The sequence below is a fragment of the Argiope bruennichi genome, chromosome X2 (assembly GCF_947563725.1).
Source record: "Argiope bruennichi chromosome X2, qqArgBrue1.1, whole genome shotgun sequence".
Classification (NCBI taxonomy): domain Eukaryota; kingdom Metazoa; phylum Arthropoda; class Arachnida; order Araneae; family Araneidae; genus Argiope; species Argiope bruennichi.
In genome coordinates, this window is record NC_079163.1 from 20,548,532 (window position 1) to 20,565,647 (window position 17,116).

The window sequence follows — 17,116 nt, forward strand, 5'->3', positions numbered from 1 at the left end:
CACTAAAGTCGACGTCAAATTTTGAACAGAATCGAAGACAAGAAGACTGTCTCTGTATGTACACGAAAACAAAAATTAGAAATACAGCGAATTAGACAAATGAAATTTGACATGTGATCTGTACATTGAGAAAGAAGTTCCATATTTAATTTTGGAAAAAAACTAAAGAGAAATGAAAAGGGAAACAGGTATTTTTCCAAAACGTGCTCTCAATTTTCTATACTATACGGTGAAGCTAAGAAACAAATGTTCCACATTATGAAAAAAACCTAGAAAGTTGAGAAAATGACTCTTCAATTTTTTTCAGAACGCTAAATAAATACATTTAACTAACATTTTATGAAGTAATGGCTTATTCATCGAATTTTATACATTTCTAGAAAACAAAACCCAAACTTTTATAGTTGCGTATTTCACGAGGTTTAAAACAAGTATTCATACTTATTTTTAATCTTTAAATATATTATAAAAGTGAGTTGATGAATTAAATTGAAACTTTGTTATAAGATTAACTTAGTTGATTCGAATAGAGGAAGTATAAACATTAAAATAGCCTCAAATATTTTCAGTAATGAATTCATAATGCGTCTTGCTCTGAACTATTTATACATACAAAGTAGGATTCGAAAATATTCTAAATTAGCATTTAAAACTCACTGAATATCATCAAAGTTATGAAACAAATATAATCAAATTTAACGAAGTTATAGATTTTTCCCATCAAGAAACACATCTATATAAAACATATTCTATATAAAACATATTCTATATAAAATATATTCTATATTCTATATAAAACATATCCTATATAAAATATATTCTATATTCTATATAAAACATATTCTATATAAAATATATTCTATATTCTATATAAAACATATTCTATATAAAACATATTCTATGAACACATATTCTATACAAAATATTTTTTCAACTGTATTAAAAGTTCTGTACCCAATTACAATGCGATATTTTTTAATTATCTTAATTTGAAATGTAAAATGAACTTAGAAAGAATTATTATGCAAGCGCATGATTTGAAAAAAAGCACGGATTTTCAGTTTTTAAAATAAAATTAATATTTCTGAAGTTTTACGGAAAGTAGATTTTTATATATACATACCTGCTCCATTTGGTTCAGAATAGGATGTATATAGGTGTGATGGACTAAGAACTGGCGATGTGCTTGATTTTGGTTGACAAGCTGCAATTGAAAAAAATATATTAAAGCAATCAACGAAAGTAAATATTCGATGCAAACATACGAATGTAAAATCCGCATGTAATTTCGAAATTTCAGAAAAAAATAATCCAAGGAAACTTGACCAAAACAAACATAAATCTTTCTTTTATATTAATATATGAAACTAAAATAAAATACATAATAGCAATAAAATTTTCTATTTTTTTCTTCGATTAGGCAAGTTATAAATTTATAATATTTAATTTATTTTATAATAAAACAAAGGATATTAAAATTAATTTTTATATTTAAACACTGAATAAATTTCGCTTCAGAAATAAAAATCAGACATTAAAATTGCTATTCTAGTTTTAACTTAATATTTGGTAGTGTGTAACTGCAAAAGCTGAAATTTCATTAAAATTTTGTAGAAAGCCAAAGATAGAAACTTACATTCTTCTCCTATTCTTTCTCTTCCAGAACATGGGTATAAGGCAACTGGATAAGGAGCTGAGCGTGGAGCAATACCTGCAAAATAAATAAATGTTAGATAACAGTATTTATAAAAAATACCTTCATAAAAGATCTTGGAAACAAACTACAGAAGTGAGTATATAGAATAGACAAATTCTGAAGAAAATGTTTGATGATTTATAAATCTATAATGGCCATCAATCGGAATATAATAGTAATAAACATAAAATTTAGTGTTTATCCCATTAAAAATACAAACATGGATAGCAGTTAATGTGCAAGTAAATTCCGAAGAAAATGATTCATGATATATAAATCTATAATGGCCATCAATCGGAATATAATAGTAATAAACATAAAATTTAGTTTCGTTCCCAATTATTAAGAATACAAACATGGATAGCAGTTAATGTGTAAGTAAATTCTGAAAAAAAAAAATGGTTGATGATTTATAAATCTATAATGGCCATCAATCGGAATATAATAGTAATAAACATAAAATTTAGTGTGGATCCCATTAAAAATACAAACATGGATAGCAGTTAATGTGCAAGTAAATTCCGAAGAAAATGATTGATGATTTATAAGTCTACACTGGCTATCCAACGGTATATAATAGTAATAAACATAGAACTTAGTTTGGATCCCAATTAATAAGAATACAATTATGGACAGCTGTTAATGTATAAGTAAATTCCGAGGAAAATGATTGATGATTTATAAGTCTATACTGGCTATCCATCGGTATATAACAGTAATAAACATAAAATTTAGTTTAGACCCCAGTTATTAAAAATACAAACATAGATAGCAGCTAATGTATAAGTAATTCATTTTGGCTCTCAGTTATGTAAGAAATGAATTTATTATTAACTGGTAAAGTGTTAAGCAAGAAAATTGTGAATTTCGTAGAAGAAATATATAAAAATCAGAAAGAATCTTAACACAAACTATTACAAATAATTTTTCTATTGTGTATTAATTATAAGATCAGAGCTATAAAATACTTTTAAGAAGATTTAAGTATGTTTTTCAAAATTGAAAATTTGAGATCCCAGTGTATATCCATTAAAGTTTAGAGACTACATATTAAGGTATGAATTCAACTTCTCATCCCATTTTTCCAACATTATATAAATAGCACCCAAAAGCAGAAACAAAAAAAAAAAAAAAAAAAAAAAAACACCGCAAGATTCTTATAATGTACAGGATATTTAAAAATCTTAGTAGAGAAATCTCTAGAAAAATTGATCCCCTCAGATTATAATAGTATGTCATGTCATAACATTCGTAATGCAGAAAGAATCAGATATATAACCCCTCTGATTATAATAGTTCGTTATTTTATGACATTCGTAATGCAGAAAGAATCAGATATGTAACCCCTCTGATTATAATAGTTCGTTAATTTATAACATTCGTAATGCAGAAAGAATCAGATATGTAACCCCTCTGATTATAATAGTTCGTTATTTTATAACATTCGTAATGCAGAAAGAATCAGATATGTAACCCGTCTGATTATAATAGTTCGTTATTTTATAACATTCGTAATGCAGAAAGAATCAGATATGTAACCCCTCTGATTATAATAGTTCGTTATTTTATAACATTCGTAATGCAGAAAAAATCAGATATGTAACCCCTCTGATTATAATAGTTCGTTATTTTATAACATTCCTAATGCAGAAAGAATCAGACATGTAACCCGTCTGATTATAATAGTTCGTTATTTTAAAACATTCGTAATGCAGAAAGAATCAGATATGTAACCCCTCTGATTAAAATAGTTCGTTATTTTATAACATTCGTAATGCAGAAAGAATCAGATATGTAATCCCTCTGATTATAATAGTTCGTTATTTTATAACATTCGTAATGCAGAAAGAATCAGATATGTAACCCCTCTGATTATAATAATACTTCATTTTATAACCTTAGTAAAGCAGAAAAACATTGGATTTTTAACAAAACGATCTGCAAATTAAAAAAAGTGAGGAATTAAGAAAAAATCATAAGAAGAGAGAACTCTCAATGTAAAAGAAAAAAAAATCTATTCAAAATGCAGGAGAAAGTTGGAGAATATTCATTATTTATTAAAATTTTCAATTTCAATGAATAATGAATAGGTTCTAATTTTCTCATACATTGGGGGATATACAGAACAAGTGATTTTTATTAAGCTCTTTTATTTAACATTTTTCATCTTAGAAAGATGGAATTTCACAATCTGGCCACTTTCTTGATGTGTTAGAATTTTTTCTCTTGTAAAGATGAAATTTCACAATCTGGTCATTTCCTGATGTGCTAGAATTTTCATATCTTCTCGTTCACTTTTATATTCTAGATGAGTATAAATTAGTTTAATATTTCCAAAATGTAATTATCAGTTAATCCATTAAATTTTGTTTTCATACTAGGGATGTCATCTGGTAGAGTAGTGGAAAAAATTTATTAAATAGAAAATAATGGAAATGAAATAAATCTCTATTATTTCGTACGCCATTCTTCCACAAGTGAATGCGCCATTCTTATGCGAAAACTATGTATGAATGTAATTCAAGAAAAGCATCATATAAACAAATCAGTTAAAAAAGAATATAATTAATCTCTTGAATGTGAAACGCATATTCTCTGGAGAAGAGTATTGAATTATTATTAAAAACATAAAACAGTCAATATAGTAATATAGCCTATGCTATATCAAACATCATACGTCAAAACTCCCATACAGCAATGAATATGAAGCCACAAGCGACATGTGGTATTTTGTGAAAACACACAAGAATCACATATCACACACAATTTGAGATCAAATGTAGCTGACCTATAAAAATTTCTGTATCAATAAAAGGTTTTTAGAAATTTGTCGTACAACGTTTTGGTAAAATATTGATGACATTTTGATAGAACAGTGAAGATAATACGAGAAGAATATTTAAATCTGCAAAATCTGAAATGTTAACAACAATAAAATGGCAAAAATATAAAAATATTAATTAAAAAATCCCTAAGAACCTTTAGAAATTTTTAACATTAAATGATAAACACGAAGAGGCTTTTAACTAAACAAAATTCAAACTACTGATTGCTTGCTGAGAAGAAAGAATTAATCCTTCAAAATGAAGCAAAAGATCTTAATTCAATGCAGTTGAATGGGGCCCAAGCGTTTTTTTTTTTCCAATTCATACGAGAATCGAGACATTTGAAAGGTTTTAGAGAAGTACAGATATATTTTGAATTTCACTAAAGCAAAACTGATGTAGTTGAGTTTCTATCATGCAGTGACTTAAAATCATGCATTCTCGCGAAACTAATAAACTGATCCTTGTATACAAATAGATTTCATACTATTACATGCATAATCATCAAGCATATAAATGATGAGGGAGTACTTAAATTTTTGACCATAATTAAACTAATAAAATTTTTTAAAATTTAACAGTCTTTACTTTCTCATAAATTAAGTATATAAACACAATGCAATGTAATTGCTCAAAAATTCGATCTTGAGATTTTAATGAAGATCTTCAAGCATCCTCATACACAAGTATACACTCATACACAATCAGCACTTCCTCATACACACATACACAATCAGCACATCCTCATACACTCATACACGAGCATACACAATCAGCACATCCTCATACACTCATACACGAGCATACACAATCAGCACATCCTCATACACTCATACATGAGCATACACAATCAGCACATCCTCATACACAAACATACACTCATACACACTCAGCACTTCCTCATACACAAGCATTGTCATACACTGTGTTGCGATACTTTACTACAAACAGAAAATAAAGATAAACAATGTATTTTAAAATCCAATTTACGCGGATAAACCTATCCAAGCTGGTGTCTACAATTAAAGTCACAAAAATCAAATCAGTGATAACTGGAGAAATATTTGTTATATTGCATCGAAATTTGTCATTGAAAGATATTATTATGGGAAAAAGCATACAGCAACATAAAAATCTGGAAAAAGTTAATAGTCAGTTCAGATAAAGGTTATATCAAAAACGGTCATATCATGATGTATTATACTTCTATAAAAACTTCAAAATGAAATGCCCTACTGTTAATGAGGACGTCGAGTAATACTTGCGGTAAAAAATTCCTTTACTCTAAAAATATGGATTCTGATTCATTGAGTGTCCTGAGAAGAAGATGACATTTGCGGAATGGCTTTTCCTTGACCATTCCAAACATTTTTTAAAAAATAAAATTGAGCTCTGGATATTTAGCAGTTCGGCCCTTATTTGTCGTAATATCCTCTTCTTCAAGAGGACATTGCAGGATTCAGTTCTGTTTGGCCTCGAATTATCCTCTATAAAAAGTAAGTCCGGGGCCTGCAGCATACCGGTAAAACCTCACACAAGCTTCAAGAATTTGATCCTTAGGTGCTATATGATGACCAACTGCATCAAAGACGTGCTTCAGAGTCCAAATGTTCAATATGATGCTGCCCCAGACAAGAATTTCACTTGCACCAAAATGGTCGATTTCCTTTACGTTGGACGTATGACAGAGAACTTCAGGTTCTCTCCAGATGAAGAAATATCAAGAATAACTCTGTGTACAGAATCTCGACTAATCAGTGAAAAGATCTGAGACGTCTCCATTCTTGGGGTATTTGGCTCCATGACAAACGGACTCTCTTGTGTGTATACACTCATATGGAGACACTGAACTTTACTTTGGATGTAAAGGACAGTTTCTGCAAGGAATCTATATACTTTTTGCCTGAAAATTCATTTTCCAGATGCCGCAACAAAAGCAGGGAAAGTTCTCTAGTTGTTGTCTGCTTATGTTGTCATGCATTTAATATCAAGTATTGAGCCTTTGCAGGTCTTGGCATTCTTAGGCGGCATTTGCTTGGCCTTTTTTTGACAGTACCATTCGTTTGGGATAGATTCCGCAACCTGGATACCACTTTTTTTGGTCACTTATAATCATCGATTTACCTCCACTTGAGACTGTCTAGCTTCACACCAACAGAACGGGTTTCTATCTCATTATCATCTAAAGGATTATGAAAACTTATTCTCACTACAATCAGTCAAACTTATAGGCTTAACGTAATATTCAAAACACTCTCCTCAGGATTCCCACTTGTTTAAATGGTCAAATTTCCCTTACTTAATTTACACTAAACACAATTTATTCAAAATTGGATACTGACATTGTGCTACCCATTTTTCAAATTAAACACAATACAAATTTTATCACTGGTGGCAATTTTGAATCATTGTGAAAAATGAGTTTGTGATCTTAATATTGGAAATCAGAATATGTGACAACGACTTTGAACGTTAACGACAAGGGTATAATTGTATATGGAATGATATTTCTTGATGCTGTAAGGTTAATTGTTGAATTTAATAATCAGTTTGATAATTCCATAAATATTAAATGCGCATGATATAACAAACTCCCTTGAATAAACGCAGTATCTCGTCATTATTATATCCAAATGGCGTAGATAAAAAACAACTCACAACAAAAGATAGGAAATTTTGATGCTACAACTGAAATTATTAGTGATATATAACATTTCGGGATCACATATAATAACCACATATCACACACAACAAATTGAGAGCAGATGGAACTAAACTATACAAAGGTTTTACATCGATAAAATATTTTGAAAAATTTAATATGCGATATTTTGATATTATAGTAATAATTTACGGATCTCAGAATGAAATGTCAAAATTATTAAAAACATGCTTATGATTCCACTTGACCATAAATGGTTCTTGAGCTATAATATCCAACTAAACAAGTTAATATGTTAAATAAAGAAAGAAAAGACCATTTTATATATCACCAATCTTTAATGGAGTGTATTTTATCTCTTAATCTTGTAGAATGATATGAACACTAAAGGTAATTTGCAATTAAGCGGAAGTGAAAAAAAAAAGCTGTTTCAAAAGGAAGAAAAAAACTGTTGAATTGAACTTTTTCTTAAGTTTGAGAAATAATTATTTCTTGTGTGATCGCTTTTTACTGGCCGACATAGAATATTTTCTCCCACACGTGGGAGGTAAGAAACATTAGAAGGGGAAAAGTAAGAAGATAATGTTCTGGTGATTTGAATTTGGTGACTAAATGAGTTTTCTGGAGAGTGTTAAATTTTGATATTTTCATAGAAACACATTAGTTGCTGACATTAATGCATGATTTTTTGATAAGAACACCGCTTTTGTAACATAAGAGAAAGAAATATTTCAATTACTGATCTCACATTAGTAACGGAATATTAAATGCTATCCTACCATTGTATTCTTGTCGATTATTGATTGTATATAAAGTCTTAATTATTTTTAAATGTAAAATATAAATGTTCATGAGCGGAAAGTTTAAAGAAAAAGTGATATTGTAGACAGGAACAATCTAGATTTCAGACTTTTTGTACCGGCTTGAAAATATACCCTATTTTAATTAAAATATAAATAGTCCATGGTGACAGTATATTACCAAAAAATTGACATTATCCGAGATAGTCCCGATTTCGGCCTATTTGGGTCAAGTTAAAAATAGGACTTGATTTTTATCATAAATAAATAGTTCATATTAAAATAAGCTTAAAAAATGCATTAATCATACTTTAGTATGAGAATCTTTTTTATTTGCTTTTTCTTTACTTTGACTATACTTATTTATACATAATACTGTTAGTGTCATTTTAGTTTTAATTAGGACTTTTGATTTCACAAACTTTTCTCTTTCCCGAAAAATCCCGAGAATATAACAGATATTCGCGGAATTCCCAGAAATGCATCAAAATTGGAAAAAAAAAATATTCTAAAAATTAGTTATTTTTAAATTTTACCGCTAATAATTACACAAAATAAGGAAATTCATAAATTTCAAAAATTATATTTCGTTATATATTGAGCTACGAAAGGTGTCAATAAGCAACGCATAAAAATTTGAACACAATATAAAAAAAATGCAATAAATGATAATAAGAAACGGAAATGAAAGTATTGCCTGTTTACTACTTTTCTGCCATTCATATTTACTACTTTCATAACTGCCATTCATGTTGACGGCATTTGTTACAGCACTGGATCAGTTTGGGTCTCATAGAATGCCATCAGCTGCGAGTAGAGCCGCTGTCGCAGGGCCTATTTTAGGATGTTAACCGGCAATTTCCCGGAACAGATTTCCTTTGCCTGCGGAAAACTGAAAAAATTCGGCTGAGAATTTTTTTGAGAACCCACTAAAGAGTCCGGACTTGGAATCCTTAAGTTTTTAGAACCATGAAGAGGTTCCTCGGCGGTCAGAACTTGATCCTGATAATGATCTCAAATGGGCTGTACAGAGGCTCTACTCGCAGCCAACTACTCGCTGTGAATAGTTGGGCTGCTTCCTATGAGACCCAAATTTTCAAACTGATCCCGTGCTACAACAAATGCTCTCAGCATGAATGACAGTTATGTCAAAAAGTAGTAAATTGGCAATATTTATATTCCCACTTGTCATTCATTGCATTTTCTAACATACTGTTTAAATTTATATGCATTATTTATTGATACCACCTAATAGGAAATGTAAAAAGGAATTACTAATTAATAAATGAATAAATCACAAAATCAATGATTTATTTATAAAGTATGATTTGAGAAAACATAAGCAATCTATACTTTTATCTCTTAGAGTAGTTTTAACTCTGTTATGAGTAACTCGGCAGCAGATAAAAAAATCTTCCACTTCTGCTGCCGTTGCAAGAATAGTTTTCAAAGCCTTACCAAGTTTTATAAACATTTGATGACTGGTTTTCTGTTGAGTCAAAAGACCGAAACTCTTGCTTCACCATTTTTCTCAAGCAAAAATTTTTGCTAGTTGAACAACATAGGACCTTTATCGTTGAGTGGATTCGTATTTTCTAAGTTTTCGTCCAATTTTAAGGATATCTCTTTCGAACTTTTTGTGCTCTCTTCTTCCAAATGCGAAGATTTGGACAGTGATTCGCTTTCTTCGCAAATAAGACTGGTCAATATTACATTAGCTGATTGAATGAAATAGTTTTTATTTGGTAAAAGTGAAAGATCAATAATAAATGTAGCAGCATAACACTTTCTCCCAAAGATTAGATATTACATTAATCCAACTAAATTAACGCTGCGCCTCTCACTAATTCTTTGAACTAGAGAACATTTTATATCCTTAGCAAATTCTGGGCTTTATTGGTTCAAATCTCCAATAACGAAAGAAAATGTTTCTTAGGCAGTTAGCAAAGTCGCGTTTTGATAACGTAATTTTCGGCAATGTATTATTTCAATACAAATTTTATTGGCTTCAAGTCAGCTGCAATTGCAATTAAAGATCCAAATTCTACATTAACCCAAATGTATTGTTCTTAATATCAATTAATGCCTTAGAAATTGCTGACTTTATCGTTAAAAATCTTCCAAGCATTGCCAACACTTTCATCATTTTCCAAGAACTTTCAGACTGCAAAAAAGTATGAAAATCTTAAACGATTCCTGGAGAATCGGCGCTACCGGGAAAGAAACACTAATTTCAATAGGCAATAACAGGTCAGTCAAAAATAATTTCGAATATTTATGGATGCATTCTTTTATAACCTTGCATGTCAAAGATATTCCAAATTGTCATTATACCCAAAAAGGATATTTATTCTCTGTCTGGGCCGAATTGTATGTATGTGAACGGGATCGGGGAGATGAGAAGACTATGTGCAACTCAGAACTTGGCCGTTCTGAAAAACTGGATAATCGTACAATATATCAGGCAAATGGCAATTCGGATGCTTTGCTTGCTCAAAATAGTCATCGCAGGACCACACAAAAAACCCTCTATGAGAAGGTACGCCTTACTATCGGCGATGGGTTTATTAGCCAGATACTACCACCGGTTGCTGTATCCCCAGGGAAAACGATTCAGCATATTGTGCCAGGTTATTTCTGTTCCATGTACTCGTGGATCCCCCCTGGAAATGGAATCGAGGAAAAAAAAAGAACGAACTGTCCTGCAGTCTTTGGTAATTAAGCTAGACCGGTTGCATAAATATCATTCCGACTTTAAGAAATATGAAAGAAATTTCTGGTGTGAATACAGAATAGTAGAGTTGTGAGGATAATATAATTAAAATAACAGGATTTACTGAATTTCTGTCAATCTAGGGGGGGGGCTATTTCAGACAAATCCGAAAAAAAAAGTAAATAAGCTTGGAGACAATTAAATAGTTAATTGTAGATTTTTTCGGAAAAAAAAACCCAGGAAGAATTATAGAAACATAAGTATTATGTTTTATCATTACTTATAGTGCTTTTATTTCTTAATCTAAACTAATCGCATTATACAGATCTTACTGATTCATCTATACTGATCACATTAAATAGATCTTACTGATTCATCTATATCGATCACATTAAATAGATCTTACTGATTTATTGATATTGATCACATTAAACAGATCTTACTCTATGTAAATTTTAACTTCGGAACAACGGACTTCTTCCGAAACAATTTTTTAAAATTTGAATTCTAATAGAAATTTAGACATCAGAGAGTCTTGTCTTACTTTCAGAAATATATTTCTCTATATAAATTTTTGGTACAGTTTTTTAGCTCGTCCCCAAACTTTCTTCAAGACTGTAAATTCTATGCCCAGTCTGATACTTATTAGCTTAGTAATAAAACAACAACAAAAAAACTGATACAAAAAAACCATATATAATTTACTGTAGTTATTTCATTAGAAGTTTTTTAATAATAAAACACAACTATACATAATCTGTTTATATTATTATAATTTTAAATGACAGATTTAAAGATAGGTAAAAATTACTGAAAAGCCCTCATTTAAAGGTAAACGAAATTCTTTTCTGGATTTTTTGATGCAACCTTCTTCACCGTGGTATGAAATGAATTATGAAACAAAGATGTTTATTTTTGCTGTCAAGTGTTTAAAACAAAATTGGCACAAGCACTAAGTTCAAAGTGAGGGGCGTGTAAAAACTAACTCGTGGAAATCGTAATTTACTAACTGAACTGCTAATGTTTAAATTACTAGTATGTTTTCAAACGTAAACTTCTCGTCTATTTATCTCCCCGAATATAAAAAAGTTGACACATTTGTAGTTCTCCCGTAAACAACTAATGCATTTATTATTTCGAAAATAAGTTTTTTGCTACTTCACACGAGAATTACTTATAAACATGTAAAATAAATCCAAGCTAAAAACTTCCTATGAAGTTTCAACGATACTCAATACCTTCATCCATTTTTCTGTCAAACTGTCTTTTATTTTAATTAATCGATTAAATAAAAACTCAGTTGAGTTTCAAAATTCTTTAGTTCAAGACTGGTGAATATTTCACAAGAAAAATCAAGATGGAATGTCTTTACAACAAAACGTTCGAAGAGATACTATAAAAAATTTATTTTTCCAAAAATTAATCAAGAAAGAAATGTAACTGAGAAACGTTGTATCTAGAAATGTGCGCAGGAAAAAAAACAGATAATCTTTTAATATAAAACGGCAGTCAAGATTTACTTTTGACGTTTAACATTTTTATTCAATAATGAATAAATAATATGTAAAGACATAATAATTTTAATAAATAAAGAGATACTTATCATTTTATTATATTAATAATAAGCAAAACGAAATAATTCTAATAAACATGTAAGCAGTTATATTAAACATAAATTCAGAATTATAAATATAACAAATGTGCCATAAAATATAAAATTTACATCTAACGCACTCAAATTTTTTTAGGAATTAGAGAATTTCTTTCTTTTTATTCTCTAGATAGAATGCAAAGTCCTACAGTTAATAATTAACCTTTAATAGTTATTTATTTACGAGTTCTGAAGAAGCATGGCGCAAAACGTACTTAACTAAAATAATTCAGAAATGTAACAATTTTTAATTTTGTCTTCGAATTAACCAAAATAAGATTGAATTATAGACGGTATATTCATAGGAAATTCAAGAGACCAGATAAAAAATCAAAATACAAATGAATTCAAATTAAAAACATCAGAATAAGCCAAGTTCCAAAGTACAGTAGTTCCATTACAACCGACATTAGTTCTAAGAAAAAATGCATTCTGCAGTTTCTATAATTGCTAGATGGATAAATTCTTGAAATATGTTTTTTCCCCCACTAATTATGGAATATAAGAATCAAGTACACCAAGGAGTCTCAAACGTTTTTGAATATTGAGCCACAAAAATGAGAATTAAAAATGTATGAATCATCTTCCGATTAAAACTTAATGTATCTTAAATCGAGTATTTATAATAAAAAAATTAAACATTTTAAATTTATATTCATTATTCATGAACCAATTAGATTCTCAAATGAAACTTTTACTCTGTATAAAATGTATATACAACATATGCTGTGATAATAATGGATAATAATACATGATATTAATTATTAATTCAGAAACATTCATTTATCATTCATGAGTATTAATGCGATGAATATACAGTAATTTTCGATGTACCTAGCTTTATGTTTATTCTTTTCAAGGTTAAATCAGATTCAAATTGCCAGCGTTTAATTAGAATTCAATAAATAAATAAATAAAGTTTTCCCAAAAGCATTTTTATGCAGTTTGCCATTTTATTATGAATGATTTAACTTCCCGTTTGCATGGATAATTGGGAGGTTAATGCACTTAAATTAATATTATTTTTTTTAACATCTAAAATTATTTCAGCATTCAGTAGAATTTCGATCTGTATGCAGATACACTGAGATATACTTTTGATTTTTTTAAATATCCATTAATAATTTAAGCAGGCAGTAACATTTCAATCAGTTTGCAGATACATTGTAGATATATTTTTAATTTACATACAAGACAAGACATACTTTAACACGCTTATTTTGATTTAAATTATTTAACTTCTTTCATTAACAAAAATTCTTGCAACCTTTATGAGTTGTCAAATGAAGTTTCGTCAATTTCTTCATTTCTAATGGTAACACCATAAATTAAATTTTTTAAAACAAAAATTATTGTTTGATACTCTATGGACTAACAATTTATATACCATCTGATGAATTAAAAAATAATTGAAGAGGAGCCTAATTTACAAATCAGTAAAAAATATCCAATGAATAAAGAGTGACAATTATATAAACTTCCAAATTTTTTTCATTAGAAGCACAAATTAAAAATTCCTTTCCTGTCATTCTTCAACTGATTTTTAATCTACTGATACTGACTTTATTTATGAAAGATCTATGCATTATATCAAAATGAGCATGATAAAAATAAATGAATGATATAGGCATGATTTTAAAGGTAATGTTTATTTCTGTTTCACAAAGAGTAGAAATTGTGACTACCACAGAACTGGGTAATATTATTATCTCTTAAATTTTATGATAATTATAAAGTTTTTGAATAAAATATAATTCCCTTTTCTCTCAAAGAAAAGAATTAAAAAATCAATTAGAAACTGTAATACTAGGACAGATAATAAGTCTAAATAAATTTCATTTATTAGGAATAATCAATTATCAAATCCCAGGAGCTTCCAAATTCTTTTGTTCAAATTTTTAATTCTTTGTGAGTGAGGCGAGTTATCGGTTTGAACAAAGTATTATTATTTTTTTTTCTCATTTACTTCTCTTCCACCCCCCCCTTCAATAAATTTAGATCTAACCGTCAATTTTAAATATTATTTGACTTCAGTAATATTCAACAGCTTTTTGAAATTATTTTTAATCAATGATTAAGATGGAATATGCAGTCTTTCATAAGCTAGTATCATACTGAATCATTTTTTAAAAGAAACAACAGAACATTAAACTCATACTGTAATTGATAAGGTTTTCTTTTCTTTTTAAATGATTTCTGTTACATTCAACAAAAAAATTCAATTATAAACCGAGATTTTACTCCAAATTTGAATCATTCACAGCATTCGTTATGAAAAATAAGGTAATGCCTATGTTCAACGGTACGATACTTCGAGCAAACCTTAGAGGTACCTAACTACTATTTTTGGCTTCTCTCAGTTTTGAAAATTTTAAATATCTTACCTCCTTGACCTCGATGTATTAGTACCTCATAAGGGCATTAGATTATCGCTTTTTAAACTTATACGCTGTAATTAAATCATTCAGCGATGTTATAATTCGATACAAAAATTATCCAAAATTTACAAATATCGCAAGTATTCTATGGATTCTTAATGGAATCAGTAAGACAATACATTTCGAAAAGATAGATGTCATCTAACTAAAATAAATTTTCAAAAATCAAAACAGTTTTGGAATAAAAGAAATTATAGTAAATTCTTGATTATCCGAGGTTGTTTATCTGAAAATATTATCGTTCAATTACATATAAAAAAAAGAGGCGTTTGATCACATGCATAAAATAGAATAAAAAACCAATAGATTTTTTATTTTAAAAAATATGCCAATAACCTTGAAAGTACAGAATTCCATTATTTAAATCAATGCTATATGTCTACGCCTTTTTTTTATTTAAAAAAATAAACCAATAACCTTGAAAGTTTTGAAATACACTATTTAAATCAATGCTATATGTCTACGCCTTTTTTTAAATTTAGTTAGATTTTCATTTAAAAAAATAAACCAATAATTTTGAAAGTATAGAAATCCGCTATTTAAATCAATGCTATATGTCTACGCCTTTTTCTGTCAATAAAAATTGATCAAAATGATTTATCCAGCCACTTTGATCCGGCCATTTTGCAGATTGCAACTGCCGCGACACCCAACTCTGGCAATAATCGGAAATTTATAGTATTTACTAACCATATTCGAGAAATTTTAAATCATTAATAAAAATTAGTTAATTCTAATTAAAAATAGAGCTGAATACTAATTTTTAAAATTATTCTTTTTACATTTCTTACACATTTACTTTGATCTATACGTGATAATTAAAAAAAAACATGACCTTCCATAATTGTACAGTTTCAAAATCAAAAGACAGCTTCAAATTTTCATAACTAAAAAGCAAAATAGCTAAAGGGAATGCGTGGTATTCAATCAATCTTGTCTGAAATAAACAAGGATTCACCAAATGGTTTAACTACTTAAATTTAGGTCAAGTCAAAACTATGAAACGAAAAATTCTTGGAAAAGAAATTCATACATTCATTATTTTTAAGAAAAGATACGAAATTAGAAGGCAAACAGGTTATTGTAAAATACTCACCGAAAACTAAAATGTCAAAAAATTATCTTTGACATTTAAAATCTATTTTGCGGTTTTGTTTATTTATTTAAATTTATTAGTCATTGATTAGGAAGCAATTTTAGAAGTATACTCCCCCTCCCCGTTATGATTGCAGAACCATATAATATCAAAGCACTTTTACAGAAGAGTTTTATTAAAGCATGAAATGAAAACAAATGCATAAACATTTTTATTTCAGTTATTGATTGTTTCTAGTCAATTGGTGTAATGATTGTTTCTAGTCAATTGGTGTAATGATTGTTTCTAGTCAATTGGTGTAATGATTGTTTCTAGTCAATTGGTGTAATGATTGTTTCTAGTCAATAGGTGTGATGATTGTTTCTAGTCAAATGAATTTCATTCAGGTCATATGCTAAATCACAATCGCATAATTATAGTAAAATAAAATATCTGCAATTTCACTAAAATCCCTTGAAAATGAGAAGATAGAGACACAAAAACCAAGTATCATGCGAAAGTGTGAATACTAATAATATAGACTGTATTTCATTTTTAAAAAACAAAATTAAGAACTCTAATTGTTTTCGATATTCTATTATTGGCTGTTTAATACTGTTTTAATTAACTATTTTTCTGCGAGATTACTTCTTTTCCACACTTTTATTTAACTGGGCATTTTATGCTTGTAAAGAGGAAATTTGGAATAGATTTTTCAATCATTTTCTAACGCAGTAGGATTTTGAAATTTTGCATTCTTGAGTCCTCAATCACAATACTTTAATATTTTTAAAAATAATATATATATATATATATATATATATACACAAACTAACAATTAATCAATTAATTTAATTACATTTTGATTCCATACACGTGGCGTCACCTGACTGTGGATTTGTGAAAAAAAAATGAATTTCAAGATGCATAAATAATGATAAGATTGAATTATAAATTAAAGACTGAAAATAGATAATAGTTATTTTTAAACATTTTCAAAAGCCTAAGGAGCTAAAAAGATTAATTTTTTAGATATTATATTTAGGTTAGGTGTTTTTATTATTTTGTTCATTATGTTTGATTTATTAAATTATAAAGTATTTTTACTTTTTATTTGAAGTTGTAATCTATCTAACAAAGAAAATCGTGAGTCAAAGAAATTAGTAGATTCGACTCTAAAGAAATTTGAGTATTTTTGTTGCAAATCTATTGAGTGATTAAAAACAAGTGCGGTCCGAAAAAGAAAAGTGAACACA

At 28.5% G+C, this 17,116-nt stretch overlaps 1 protein-coding gene across 1 annotated transcript in view; it reads right to left on the reverse strand.

Moving 5' to 3' along the window:
- LOC129959653 (uncharacterized) overlaps positions 1 to 17,116 on the reverse strand; it is a 223,654-nt gene that overhangs the window by 12,850 nt on the left and 193,688 nt on the right. Inside the window, exons 3-4 of the mRNA XM_056072541.1 lie at positions 1,637 to 1,711; positions 1,124 to 1,204 (exon numbers count right to left, since the gene is read on the reverse strand). Coding sequence (XP_055928516.1) covers positions 1,124 to 1,204; positions 1,637 to 1,711 — 156 coding nt within the window. The remainder of the gene's footprint in view (positions 1 to 1,123; positions 1,205 to 1,636; positions 1,712 to 17,116) is intronic.